Source organism: Ischnura elegans, chromosome 10 (assembly GCF_921293095.1).
Source record: "Ischnura elegans chromosome 10, ioIscEleg1.1, whole genome shotgun sequence".
NCBI lineage: Eukaryota > Metazoa > Arthropoda > Insecta > Odonata > Coenagrionidae > Ischnura > Ischnura elegans.
In genome coordinates this window covers 69265241-69280056 of record NC_060255.1, presented here as the reverse complement: position 1 = coordinate 69280056, position 14816 = coordinate 69265241, and the positions used below count along the sequence as shown (strand labels likewise).

Below are 14816 nucleotides of genomic sequence, written 5' to 3'. Positions count from 1 at the left end.
CACACGAATATTCGAAATGTAGTAATTGGTCCGTACTATATGACGACATATTGACCGATATTCTCCATTTTAATGGCGGAAGTATGTTTTTTCAGTTTTGGTGCATATTTTTTTTATTATTCTTGTAAAAATATCATTGGGAGAGCAAGACACATTAAGGCCATAATATAACTTCTTTCAGAAAGGTGAGAATATGTTGAAACATATTAGTCTGTGTTAAATCTGCCGGCCTTGGTGGTGGCAGGGTTAAGTCCTCACCTGCCAAACTGAAGGTCGCGGTTTCGAGTCCCGACTGGATAGGTTGCCCCTACCCAGGGAATGGCTGTGTGTGTTAGTCGTTGTTTCATGTTATTTCCTCCAATGTAAAAGGCCTTAAACGAGCTGTTTTCGGGGCAATGAAAATAAATAAATAATTTGTATTGAGGTGCTAAACATGTGTAGGATGCATTTCAAACTTTTGCCTTGAGTTCTCTTTGCACTATTGCTTTGTATGCAAATTTCCTGTCTGCTGTTGATATGAGCAGTTCATTTTCGGGCCCTGAGTTCTGACCCCTTGTTCAGGCTCCCCACATGTAACCGTGTGTGTACATTTACATGTTTGTGTTGCCACCAAGAAGTGAACTAAAAGTGTGAAAAAAATTTGTTCCAGAGTTCAATAACTTATTCTCAGAGGTATGAAACTATATTTTTTCAGAATACACTTGTGAAGAACAGAAAAAACTTTTTACTTAGTGTAGAAAAATTTCGATTCATTGGAAATATTGCAATGGAAATTATTTTTTTATTAGCTTACATTAAAGAATCGAAACAAAATGTTCAATTTACATCCCTCAAATTTTCTGAATATTTTGCTCTACATAATATAATGGCGGATAATACCATGACATTTAGGCCCCTATTAGCTGAGGCAACTAGACGTGCCACCGGTGGTGCATCTGGTGGAACTTGTCAGCCGTGGGGCATAGAATCAAATGAGTCCTATTAGCCGAGGCAACCAGATACGCCACCAGACTTTCCACCGAAACCAGTCGCCTGAGCCCCGCAACCGTGCCTTCCACTTTGGGTTGCTGATCATCGTTTCGGGGCATTGAAGTATATGTAGCCTATTAGCCGAGGTGACCAGACGCTTCACTGGTGACTGAATATTGCATGCGTGCGCATCATACTGCCCTGACCACAATGCTCGACACGGTAAAATGAATTTTAAAAATGATATAGTGTGTTTTTCATGTAACGAAAAGGGTCATATCAAAGCTAGATGTCCAAATAAGGCTGCTAAGTATGTAAACGAACTAATCATTCAGAAAACTGCTTTTTACGAGAAAATGTTGTAAAATATGTAAGAAAACGAATCATGACAAAAAAACTTTGCTTTTTAGAAATAAGGGATCGTCAAGTGAAAAAGGGTATTGGGACAGAAAGCCGAGAGAAAGTACAGTAGCATTTTTAGCTGAATCTGCATCTAATCTTAATAATGAGAATACATTTGAGTTTGTAATAGAGAGTGGAGCGACAAAACATATGGTTAATTCCAACGAAATAGTAGAAATTGCATGTAATGGTAAGGTTAAGGTTGCTAAGAAAGATGCGAGTATGTTAGTGACAAGAGTAGGAAGTCTAGAAATGAGTAAATGTAAACTAAAAGAGGTGGGATATGCACCTGAATTACATATCTAATATGTAGTTTAATTTCATTTTCTGAAATCACAGAAAATGATGGAAATTTATTACTTTTGAAGGATAGTGTTAAAATATTAATAGGTGAAATAAAATGCCAAAACAAAATATATGTAATAGAAGGAAAGAAAGGTTCAAATGGATAGTTTGTAGTTGATCTAAACGAAACCAAAGACATGTGAACTCAGGCAGTTAATTTAGCCGCTGCCCCCCCTAGAAGCAAAAGTCATTAAGCAACATCAGTACATATTGAATTGAAACGAAAGCATTCAACAATTATCTTTAAACCCACGAAAGATGATATGTATGTATTAGTATAAGGTATGTAACTAAAATATAGCTATTTTTTCAAGGAAATAATCTCATAAACTAATGAATACAAAAATGAAAAATCTCATAAATAATCAAATAATCACATAAAATGAGAAAAAAACTAATGTCACAATTTGGTTTGCCCCCCCCCCTCCTCCCTAGACCATGGCTTGCCCCCCCACCTAGTTATGATCCTGGGTACACCCTTGTTTACAGGAGATCTGTGTGATAGAAAAAGTACATCATGATATGTAATTCTGTTTGTTGATACGCCAATCCTCTAGTGCTCTATCAAACAAAGCATTGTGGCACTATCCTCAACTGAGGGAAAATTTATGGCAGCATCTGAGTGCTGTCAAGAAATAAAAAATGCTAAGGCTTTAATTGGGGAGTTGACAGGCAAACAAGTATGTATTTATAAATTTAAATATTGACAATAGGGGTACATACAATAAAAATGATACTATCTGGTCAGATAAGTAGGAGAACAAAACACATTGAGGTGAGGTATAATTTATAAGTAGGGAGTATTCAGAAGGATTATTTGATTTACAATTTTGTCCCATCAGAAAATTGAGTAGCTGATGTCCTAACGAAACCGTTAACGGTTAAACGCAGTGTTAAGTGTAAAGTTTGAAAGATTAAGGAATTGTATTCTCACGTGTAATCAACACAAGTATTTGATTAAAAAAATTCAGTGATTACTAGATTCAGTTTCTCCCCCAAAACCCCCCCTTGCTGCGCCACTGAGTCTAGACATCAATATAGGATGCTTCTGAAACCTCCTAGTCCTTCGCCTTCTTTTCTTTATGAGAAGAGCTAGCAATAGTACGTCCTCAAACCATTTTAACTACTGCTGTGTGCTGGGTAAGTTTTAGATCGATATTGGTGGCACCACCGGTGACCTGGGTGGAGTAAACCCAAGCAACCGGACATGCCACCGGTGGAAGGCTCGGTGGCGCGTCTGGTTGCCTCGGCCAATAGGGGCCTTAATGTGTTTGAATCATCTTTATTTTACATTGATTACATTGGAAACCTTTATGGATATGATATGTTAAAGATTTTCTGGAAAGAGGGTAGTTTCCTTCATCAAAGTAAACGAAAGGCATTGATTGCGATTCGTTACCCACCATTAGTGTATTCATAATATACAAATTATTTGGTTTTAGAAATCCCAGTTTAGGCGAATTTTAATGGTCAATTTTAACCTCATTTGAAAAAGGCCAGATTGGTGCCAATGTGATGCCACTCCACGTGACGTCACTGGGACCTAGATGCTATAAGAGTAGATAGGAGTTTTACATCGTCTGAGATTATCAATGCATGCATGAGGCACAGAGCTCAGGGAAACATGTCTTAATAATCACCTATTAAAATTGCCTAAGGTCAGAAAGTTTCCTTTGCTTGATAGGGTATTAATAATCCTTATTTAAGCCAAGCGCTACCAGCTAGCAGGGTACTCGGCTACCTGCTAGCATTCTGCGTCGTATCAGTGCTCAAAGCCTCGCTCCAAGGTCACCTCACTTGAGGCAGCGGGAACCAGAACGAATTCACGCGGAGTTTTCCGGGCATCCATACTTAGCCGTCACGTTTTCGTGTGCTTGAAAATTTTCACTTTTCATTAAATTGCGAAAAATAGATATCGTCATTTAAAAATATAAAAGCGTGAAATACCTACTCCAGGAGTAATAATCTTTCGATTTAGGCAATAAAAAAATAATAGGAAACCACCCTATTGTCTTTCGGGAACACTAAAATTCACAGATTTATAATGAAGTCTTGCTTTAAAAACTTGTCTTCTCTATGATTGTACTAACAATAATGGATATGAATAGCCTTTACTTCATTATGCTCAATACAGTTTTCGTTTACTTTGCAGGACTTTTTGTCGTTCGTAAATTAATATGCCAGTCTCGGATATTGTAGAGCAACGGCTTACATGGCATTATAGTTATGGTGTTATAGCTGGAGTTCTAACTTATCCTTTACATTGTTGTTACTTTCATTATAGGGATTTTTCCTTTACTCATTCCATTATCAATAGACATGTGAACATGACCTAATGCATTTATATGCCATACAGGCCAGTGTCATCCTGTTTCCTGAGGAAATGCAGGAAACAGGAAGTGTGGTTGATTAACTTCCTGGGAATCTCCCCTGAGAAAGCTTCCTCTCTAGTTTTGAGGCACTTGCTTATAGCCCCAGGTTATTATGGTGGCTCATTGTTCTCCATTTTTTTCACATGATATGAGTGTGAGCCCTGTTGAAAATCACATTTTAAGAGGTAAGTGTACTTTTTTAATCTAGAGAAAAATCCTAAGATAAAACTTAGATTCAAATTCATTGATCTTAAATATGGTATGGCACAAAGGGACCTTTGATGGTTAATTTTACTATTTAGGTCTTTTTTACCCATGAGCTGACAATCATTATTCCATGCAATTCTGAAATAATGAATAGTGAATGCCCTTGTCAAGTGGAAATTTTGAACTATTTGTTTGGAAATTGTTTCATGCTAATATCAATCCATTATATGTATGCTTAACTCTGTTGATAGCTAAATATTGAGGAGGAGAGTAGATAAGATTTTATGAGGATGTCTCATATTTTCAATTTGAGTCTGACTGATATCATTTATTGCAAAAAATCCACAGAGGAAAAATCATTCGCCTTGACCGGGATGGCGAATGATTTTTCCTCTGTGGATTTTTTGCACTATTTGTGCATTGCGGGTGACTCCGTAAAAAGTTATCACCGTGGCTAGTCCCGGTATACTTATATGATATTATTTATGTTTTCTTAGGTCCTAAATGTGTGACGAAAAGCAAGAGTTTTGAAAGAGCCTAGATGGCTTTTATCGTTCATAATGAGAATTGAGGTTTATAAAGACGAATGATAGGCCTCAATCTATTCTTTTGAATGTGAAATCTGCCATCTGTTATTGATTTATGAAACTAAGTTATTTGTCTGAAGCTTCTACACTAATGCATATTTGGAAACAGTTCATGTTGGTGATGGGAGGTAGAAATATCGGAGGAATTTTGACTCTAAAGCTTACCTTTTTTTGTTTTCATACACTACTCCATCATTATGAAGATTTATAGTCAAGAAAAGATCAAAAAATTTAATTCATCACTGACACTAGGTTTCATAGAGATTTTTGTGCCATTACCCTCTAAAATACATTTATTCTCTATAGCCTTTGTATTTCTAATTTTAAAATATTTCCATTGATATGTAAACTTTTGTTTAATCATATTCTTACTTTTTTTACTTGTGCAGCCATATACTACTTCCTTCAAGAAAATTATCAAAGGAGATGATGGCTGTTAAGCACAAGATCAGTACCTACATAATATGGTTAAAAGCCATTTTAATCTTTTCATTACTAAGCCTGGTTGCTGGATTATGTGAACAAATTAACAGAGATGAAAATGGATTTTATCACGTTAAATGCTCCTGCGTCAATCCTAATGAGGTAAATGATATAGAAACAATAACTTTATTAAGTACCTAATTTACTTTTACTAGCTGTTTTATTGTAAAAATAATGTTTGATATATGTTTCGGGGGGAGGGGGGGATGGCCTGTAATGGCAACCCCCTCCTCTCCCCAGGCAACAGGGGTCTGAGAAAATTTTTGAAAAATGACATGCCTGGAAATACATCTTACAACATTTAACATTTTGGTGCTAAAGTTTTAACTTTAATCAGATACAGTTATTACGTGTCATAACTAGACAATAGTTGTAAATTATTTTTATATTTCTCCGAGGCTTTTAGTTACGCCACTGCTGCTATATGTACCTCATTATTGGCATACCTTTGCTGTTCTTCACTTCCAACTGTCCTTCAACAATTATTTTCATCAGGATATTTTGCCTCATGATATAGCTGATAAAGGAGTCCTGTCTTCTTCCTAAGATTTTCAGTAGACTTCTCTTCCCTCCCACTCTTCAGAAAACTTCCTCATTACTTACATGATCCATTCAATAGATACCAAGCTGTAAATAAAAGTATTTTTTGTACTTTGCTCAGTGGTAAGTTAGTGCTGGTCAGGGTGGTAGGCTTAAGGGATTAGTTCCGAATAAGGCAAGGGTTCATAATGATCATATCTTTATTGCTGAAAGCTCTGTCAGAAATAAATTAAACTCCCTTAGAAAAATCTGTGCAATTTGGGATGGTTAGTACCACACTGTCTCGGAAAGACCCCTCAGTACTCTGTGGTTTATGGGTTGCCATAATGTGAACTACCCTGGCAGTAAAACCTCTAAGGAACCCTGCTCTAAGTGAGTGACCGATGGTCAAACATTCTTCTCACAGTGTGTTTAAAAACATTCCCACAACCAAAGGGTTAAGGAAGAAATGCAGTTGATGCATTTATGAGGTGCTAAAAGGGTGTTTCCACTCTTCTTCAGAACACGCTGTTTGGTATTATTCATATGAGAAAGGCAACTTAATTTTCTTGAAGACAAACAGTGTTGCATGAAATTTCACTTGAAAGAGATCCTAAAGACAGTGATGTAATCTTTCATATCTTTTTTGCTATTTTCTTGTCTTGTGCTACAGATAGAATGTGATGTGTGTGTGAAGGTAGTATGATATGTATACTGTTTTATTTATGGTTACCCAGTGAAAAAGTACCGGTGCTGAGATAGTAACTGGGCAGAGAACTATGTACCAGGTTTTTTTTATGACCTTCTTAAGTAGGCTTTAGCTGTCAATGCATGTTCATACGCGATTATCCTATATCTAACATTACATACAAATCTGAGAGCCAAAACCAGTAAAAACAGTGCTAATGCAAGACATAATTCTCCTGAAATGAAAAATATTTCATTTAAACAATTATTTTATGAGTTTGTTTATGAATTTTGTAGTATTTATGATGTAAAATTTTTTACTGGTCTGCTTAAAGTAAGCTGTGTTGCTGACTATCATTCTTCTCTTCTGAACTGCATACAGGACTTGGAGATCACTCCAGAACTAAGCTTGGGCTTTTTGAATACATCATCTTTGGAAATTACCAGATGCCGGAATGTTATCATGCATTCCAATCTCTTCCGAAGAGCTTATGAGTTGCACTCCATAAAAGTGTCTGAAATAGATAAATTATCATTGGAACCAGCTCTCTCCCTTCCATATTCCTTGCAGTCCCTCTCTTTATCAAAGATTGGATCTCTCGATCATTTCCCAGTTCCTGGGCCAACTTCAGCTGTACTGCATTCTGTGAGGTCTTTGGAGACCCTCAGCCTTGAAGACATCACTGTAACAGCACCACCCATGTCTTCTACATCATCTTTTGTAGATTTACCCATCGCCAAGATTTACATGAAAAATGTGAAATTTAGTGGAGCATTGCCTGCTGGAGCCTTGAAATTCAATGGAGCCTCTCTCATCCATTTTAGTGCGATAAAATGCCATTTCAGTGAAATGGTTGAAGGGTCATTTGACGTTCATGCCTCTGGGAATGTGACCTTTGACAGCTGTGAATTCAAAGCAATGGAGCGCGAGGCTATGAAGATTTATGGTGAATGTGTTTCACTCATCAACAATGTCTTTGACGATCTTAGTGGTGTTCACAGCATTTCAATCCAGGGAAAACTGCACGTTAAAGTTATAAATAATCATTTCAAAACTCTCAGAGCTCCGCATGCATTACAACTGAATGCCAATAGTAACTCTTTTGTTTACATCCAAGGCAATCAACTTCCGTGTGGATGTCATGCAGAGAATTTCATTCCTGCGGTATCAAAAGCATTCAGCCAAACAACATGCAGAGGTGATGACTCATTTGCATGTGCCTTGGAACAGAAGCAGGTCTGCCTTCTTCCAAATGGGAGGAATGAATCAATTCAGATATATAGACCTGGGTTGCCATCCTGTCCAGATCCTGAGGCTCTACCATTATCAGGATTTGCATTGAGAGGACAAAGTTTGATAATTTGCATCATTGTTGTAATGATCATGCGATTTGTGTGAAGAGAGACGTGAATGACTACTTGCGTAATTGCTGCTGCCCAAGTTATAGTTTATCATGAACACTCTGTATAATTTTTTTTATTTCTGTTTTACAATATTATATTAAAGAATTAGATGTTGTGGTCCCATCTGATTTCATGAAAATTTTAATAACTACATATTATCATTTATGGCTTCATCCTCGTATCAATTAACTCCCAATGAAAAACAACATTATTAATGGCTATTTTCACACACTTAGAAATACCATAGCTGTATCTAATTTCAGCCTACTTTAGACTCTCAGTGCACATAATATTAACTTGGTATTAGATGTTCACATGTGTCACCTCAAATGTCTCACAAATTCATGCATTATGATGGAATGAGCATACTTGGTCACCAGAAATAGTGCGCAATTCTGTTTTATTGACTAATTTTGGGAGTACTCAAGATAGTTATCTTTCGGTCAGAAAATCTTCTCCTTTGTTGCCTAGAAAGGAAAGCTATATTATAGATAATCTTGTTCCATAGTGTAGTATATATAGTTTTGCTCGTGTATGTGCATGCATAGCAGATGTCTCATGTGAGCATGTGTGTCATCCTTCAGAATTTTCATATGTACCCTAGGTTTCTTTTTGTGAGCACATGGCCCCAATGATGATGAGTGGCTTCAGGACGAAAGTGTTAAATTGAAATGTGTTAAACTTAAAATTGCGAACTTATTTAATGAGCACTCGCCCATTGATGTGCATAGCATCACTGCATGCTCTTACAGCCAAAACCTGATTCTCTGTGTGACAATGCAAATGCCTGCATGTTCTCTATGTCACCTACATGACCAGCTGAGGCTTCGAAATAAGGTCCCTTGTTCCGAGCTGATGGTGCCAGAGAATTAGTGCCCCTTGAAGGGCATCCAGGTGGCCGCTCAGTTAAATGCGCAGTGCAAAAGGAAAAAAACCCTGTGGTTGGCAGTGGGGGCTGTTTCACCCTTCTCCACACCATTGCGGCCCAAACACTAATAGCCTTAATGTTTTATACCAGTTTTTTTTTTGTTTCCATCTATGATACATCTCTTCCTTCTTTTTTTTCCTTAACCCTTTTGCTGCTGTGAAGGTACCTGGTTCGTTCGCATGGCTGGCTGCTGTGAATGTACTTTTACATCCTCCCTGCCATGCGCTCAGCGCTTTCGCTGCATGTGAGGGGTAGGTTTCCGGAGGGTGGGCCAAAGCGAAAGGGTTAAGTTGTGTCTCATTTGGTCCAACATTTCACACTTGCAACCTCAGCCATCTCCACCTTTATTTTCCTTTTTTCAGAACCCAAACCTTTCTCAGCAGTTTCTGTATCGTACTCTCCTCTTGTTTCTAGTCTTTCACCTATCTGTAAGACTTACGGGTTTCCAGGGACGCCGACTTACGAACAATATTGGGGGGTCCCAACCTGGGATCTTGGCCTGTGAAATTTTATAGGTAGTGAGTTATTAGTTTTTTAAGCATTTTAGAAGAGTCGTATGATCAACATTAGAACCCTGATAACTCGAATCTCGATATCTGGACACTGGACACTCTCGATATCTGGACACACTAGCCTGACACATTTTTTCCTCGCACCCATAACGAATTATTGAGGGGGCTCAGGCCCCCTCAAGCCCCATGGAGTCGGCGCCACTCCGGGTTTCCTATCTGTAAAATTCTTCTCTTTAGCACTAGAAATCAAGGGCATACCCAGGATCAAAACAAGGGGGGGGGACAAGCCATGGTTATTCAAGTTATAGGTAAGATTTAAGCATGGAAAAGGTGAATGAAACCAACATTTTAAGGGAACTGTAACAGCTCTTTATTTGTTTTAAAATTATTTGCTTGAAAAAATATTATTTTCTAAAAGACATTTGCGATTATTGTTTCTAGGAGGGGCCAGCTGCCCCCTCCTGCTCCTCGCTGGGTGTGTCCATGCTAGAAATTCCTAATTCACCCCACACCAAATATGTAGTGCATGTAGTTGTTTTGACGTAGTTTTAGCAGTAGTTTTCTTTTTTTGTGGTATATAATTAAATACATGCATGTTGCTAGTTTAAAAACTTACTTTATAATCGATTTTAATCCATTTTGATGTTATGTGCACGATGTCGAAATTACAAATGTTTATTTTACCTGTCGAATTTAGGATGCAAATATCTTTTTCCATTTTTGCAGAATATAAGTACAGATTGTCATGGGTTTCACTACTTGTAGTGCCATTTGAATAAGTTCAACCAATTCAGGTGTGATATGGTGGGAGTTCGACTAATTGAAATAAGAAGAATTTGCACTTTTCCATAAGTGCTATTCCTCTGGCATAGTAAACATAAACAAGGTATTTACAGTCAAGGAATTGTCGTATTATTTTAGAAACTGCATTTACTTTCTTCAGAAACAGCTTTTCTTCAGCAGTTCAACTTCACTACATTAGCATTTTAAAAATCCAAGGAAAGTGTGCTAGATTAGAGCTACATACAATGGTGCAACTCAATTTTGCTTGACTATTGTTTGATAAAAGCTCAACTTTCTTGAAAACTAATATAATTATAACAAAAATAGTGTTGGTAGAATTTATACTTCTCACATTGGTCTCATTCATTATAAAACAAATTAAGGCTATGTTGTTGAGGCACAGTGGCGCTGACTCCATGGGGCCTGAGGGGGCCCGAGCCCCCTCAGGCCCCAAGATTCGTTTGGGGGGCGGAGCCCCCTCAATAATTCAAGAAAATTATTAAGTTGTATTATGCCTTGTGAAATCACATAAATATTGGTAATTTTTATTTCCCATGTTTGACGATAGTTACCTTTTAAAATAAATTCAACAATGTGTGTTGAAACAAATAATTATAAGGTTAAGCCATGGAGGTTATGCAGGTTAACTGAATCAAGTGGTGTGAATCATGGTAGTGTTTCGGTGCTGCGACACACTTTGAATTTAACCTCTTCCCGGGGCAAGGCCTCCGATATGGGCCCCCCCAATATTTTTTATAAGTCGGCGCCCCTGTTGAGGCATCACTTACAACTTTGGAGCAATTTTGTTACTCCGAGTGCAGTCATATCTGGACAGGCAGTTAAGAGATTACCGTAGGAATAAATTAATTGTTTAAAAAATGCTAGCTCGCATGGAATAAAACAAAATGTTTGACTTATGTTATAGGTGTTTCATTAGTATTCCTTGAGGTGATGCAAAGAAAATCTCTTCAGAAGCGTGCAAAAAATATTAAAGTAGGTACGAACGCATGTTAAAATGCATAATATTTACTTTGCAATATTTATATATATTCACGAAAGCACGCACATGTGTAACAATAAACATTAGAAATAAATTGACTAGCTGGGCATGATTACCTTCGCCATGTGACATTTACACAAATATTCATGATAAACCAACAGCTTCATCTAGCATGAAGAAAAATATGGCTATTTCAAATGACATTTCAAGGCTGTAGCCAGAACTAATTTTAACTGGGGTTTATTGAAAGAAGGGGTACACTGACAAGGGATGTTTATTGTAGGAGATACAGTTGTGACCTCAACTCCCAAACATTTCGTAGGGGTACCTCCAGGTATCCCTCCCTCATCTGGTTGACTTGTCACCAATTCAAATTATGTTAAAGGCCATTTCATTTATAATATAAAATACATGAACTCCCGATTACCATATAAATTTATTTGTACCAGAAACATTACAAGGAATGTGTAGAACACATCATATTTAAAAATATATACACCCCTAAGAAGCTATATTGATTTGTTTTCTGTCAAGGAAGCTCTGTCACAATATGGTATAATCTTTTTTTGTTTATTTCCCAGCCATTCTCAAACTTCACCTTTTTATCACGATCCAACTTAGTGCTAAAAACATTTTTTTAACATTTCTTCACTTATTTACATTTATTGTTAGTATTTTCAGGCCCATCAATATAGAACTGCAAATTTTATGATAGGTAATTGATGACATGCATTGCAATCTCCGAGGTCCTAATATCAATGTTATCGAAGGAAATATGAGTTAGACATTAACATAAAAATATATCTTTCCTCTGTAGTATGAGGTCCGTGGTCATACTCACAAATTTTTAGGTCAGCGTTCATCATCATGTGTTACTTTCATGGATATCCATCAAAGTGATACATATGGCTAGCCTTTCTATGCCAAAAGGATGAGAAATGCTCAGTCTATGATTTTTTAAAATGTGAGGGAAATGCTGATACATCAAGGAAGTCCATGTTATTTAACTTTATTTATCAGTGTGCACTCACATGCAGTGGCGTAACTGTGGGGGGGATGGGGGGATAGATTCCCCCCCCCCCAAAGCATCAGAGAAATAAAAAAAGTTATAAAAAAATATTGCCTAGTTTTGAAATATAAAACTGCATCTGCTTAAAGTTAAATTTTTTGTGCCAAAATGATGTGAACTTTATATTCAGGCATGTCATTTTTCAAAGATTTTCCCGACACAAGCATAAAGCATATTCCTCTTCCCCCCCAAAGCATATTCCTAGTTACGCCACTGCTCACATGAGTAGATAGCAGATTGTTATCCTATAATTGGAAAGCCAGTTGACAACAGGATGTTATATCTGGTGAAAGCCTGACTTGACATGTTACTATAGACAAAGGGTCAATTTATTTTAGAGTTATGATTCATGTAAGGTAGCCAATCAGTCCTTATGGTAAAAAATTAACTAAGGGTCAAATATTCATCTGAGAAGTTAAGGATAATTTTAACAGGGAGCTTACACTTTTGTATGAAATAATTTCAAAGTTCAGAGCTTCTTCATAAATTTGGATCTATTGAAGGGTTTAATATGTCACTTGTTTACTATTGGGGCAGAGCCCTTTAAATTGGTAGACCAATGCCAGTAATAATACATGAATGAGTCACTCATCAGGCCCCAACTGACAGCTTCTCAACGAAGCACTAAGTTTTCATGAAAGCATAGCACGGGTAGAAGAGAAAATCTTGGTAATTTTGTTTGTATGTATAGTTAAGAGACTATAGTGTCAGTACTAACACATAATGAGTTAATAAAAACAATATATACGTATAAAAAGTTTATTATAAAGGTGCAATACAAAAATTTAGGCAAAGTGCAGTAAGATGTGGAGGATCATATATGCAGTCACACCGACTCCTACGAAGAAGGAAAGCCCTCGAGCAGGCTGTGGAAAAACGACAACAGCATACACGAATGTATGGATGGCTCGGGCGACAAAGAACAGTCGGAAAAGATTGATCGCGACAGTAGCTTGAGGATTAGTTAGAACGTACAGTAAACCAACTACCCAGAACATCGGGATATTTTCAAGATCATTTAAGTGTGCCCTGAAAACAAAATTTGGAGATGCATTACGACGTAGTGCTTATAAATTTAATTATTAAAAGTATGCTATCAATGCAAAATAATATCGCTAAATGCATTAGCATATAATAAGTGATGAGATGTTTCAAAGCAGGAAATACTGTCACAGCCACAAAAGTTAAAAACGAAAGTGTGAAAGCACACTTACCGTCTAATTCTTTCTATATCAGGATCATCGAACTTCACTTTGGCTTTATTGTGCAATTTAGCATCCTCAGGATTGGCAAATATCTAAAATCGTACGAAATAGGCCTGTTAGGAACCCATACAATGAAAAGACACAAGTAAATGTTTCCTAAAGAATACCAACCTGTTTCTTGATACGTTGTTTTGCTGTCAGTATCACAACTGCAAACATTTTGATAGCCAAGAGAGCTGAATACAAAGCGTAAGCAGCAAAAACGGGATTGTCTCGAGTTAATAACTCCATGTTGACCGACTAATACACGCTTCTTCCCTGCAACTACCGGCTCGCAGCACCGCGACTCGTGTTATAAACGATTGTGTAAGAGAGCAGCAGGGAGCCTTCGCCAACGCGTCTTCTACCGCATTCGCCACGAAAGTGCTCTCTCACGATCAAGAACAGAGTCAAGAGGGAGAGAGTCACGCCAGCCTATCAGCGAGAGACTATTGACATGACCACGCGTCCAACGCCTGACCTTGAAGCGACCTTACCGAAATTGTGACTCAACAGGTGCCGTGAGGTTCCTGTGTTCGAGATAGCCGATTTAAAAAAAATCTTCATTTCGTCCGCCAGCCTATGCCTTCTAATCGAATGGCTTATGCCTTGTAGGATTTCGTATAATATTAGTATATTAATGATGAAATAACGCGCTAATCCCTCATCCTCCTCGCGATAAAAAACTCAGTTTCGGCGGTCAATACGAAGGAGGACTCGATGGAGTAACATGCCTATATCAATTTCACAATGTGTGTGATTATGGAAGTGTAATGTCCTACGCATGCAATTTATATCTGGTTCTCTTCAAAACTTTAGGGCTGTTGGTAAACTCTCGTGGTTCTCAAGCTTACATGGAGTTTGAACTAGGATGCCGACTTACAAAAAATATTGGGGGGGGGGGGAAACCGGGGATCTTGCCCCGGGAAATTTTATAAGTAGTGAGTTTTAAGTTTTTTATGCATTTTAGAAGAGTCATATAACAAACATTAGAACCCTGATAACTCGAATCTCGATATCTGGACACTCCGGGCAAAGTCGACAAGCCTGACACACTTTTTCCGCACACTCATAACGAATTTTCTCGGGCCCCCGCAGGCCCCATGGAGTCGGCGCCACTAAGTTTGAACTAACGCAGTTTTTTTATCGTATTGGGAAGGATCGCCTCTTCGTTGTAGTTCACACTGACGTCTAACTTTCGCAGCAGTTGACTTCTTCTGGTTCCAATAATTTTTTTTTCGTTTTTTACAAGTCAAATTGGTGCTGGTAAATGCATTGCAAAATGAAAGTAGTTCTATTTTAGGC

At 37.6% G+C, this 14816-nt stretch overlaps 2 protein-coding genes across 2 annotated transcripts; one reads left to right on the top strand and one right to left on the bottom strand.

Annotated features, from left to right (window-relative positions):
- The first annotated feature begins 3897 nt into the window (after positions 1 to 3897).
- Positions 3898 to 8123, top strand: LOC124167004. Its single transcript, XM_046544763.1, has 3 exons — positions 3898 to 4273; positions 5272 to 5467; positions 6954 to 8123. Exons 2-3 carry the CDS (start codon positions 5309 to 5311, stop codon positions 7968 to 7970), a joined length of 1176 nt encoding a protein of 391 aa, XP_046400719.1. The 5' UTR covers positions 3898 to 4273; positions 5272 to 5308; the 3' UTR covers positions 7971 to 8123.
- A 4889-nt stretch (positions 8124 to 13012) lies between these two features.
- LOC124167022 (microsomal glutathione S-transferase 1-like) lies at positions 13013 to 13930 on the bottom strand. The gene is made up of 3 exons (XM_046544788.1): positions 13644 to 13930; positions 13482 to 13564; positions 13013 to 13296 (listed from the first exon to the last, which is right to left on the bottom strand). The coding sequence occupies exons 1-3, from the start codon at positions 13761 to 13763 to the stop codon at positions 13053 to 13055; spliced, it is 447 nt and encodes a 148-aa protein (XP_046400744.1). The 5' UTR covers positions 13764 to 13930; the 3' UTR covers positions 13013 to 13052.
- Between the last annotated feature and the right edge of the window lie 886 nt (positions 13931 to 14816).

Excerpts from the sequence above, each read along its gene's own strand:
- LOC124167022 (XM_046544788.1), bottom strand. The coding sequence starts at position 13,763 with ATGGAGTTATTAACTCGAGACAATCCCGTTTTTGCTGCTTACGCTTTG. Across the intron at positions 13,565-13,643 it reads AACAACGTATCAAGAAACAG|ATATTTGCCAATCCTGAGGA; the intron begins GTTGGTATTCTT and ends GTACGATTTTAG. Across the intron at positions 13,297-13,481 it reads GATATAGAAAGAATTAGACG|GGCACACTTAAATGATCTTG; the intron begins GTAAGTGTGCTT and ends TTTTGTTTTCAG.
- LOC124167004 (XM_046544763.1), top strand. The coding sequence starts at position 5,309 with ATGATGGCTGTTAAGCACAAGATCAGTACCTACATAATATGGTTAAAA. Across the intron at positions 5,468-6,953 it reads CCTGCGTCAATCCTAATGAG|GACTTGGAGATCACTCCAGA; the intron begins GTAAATGATATA and ends AACTGCATACAG.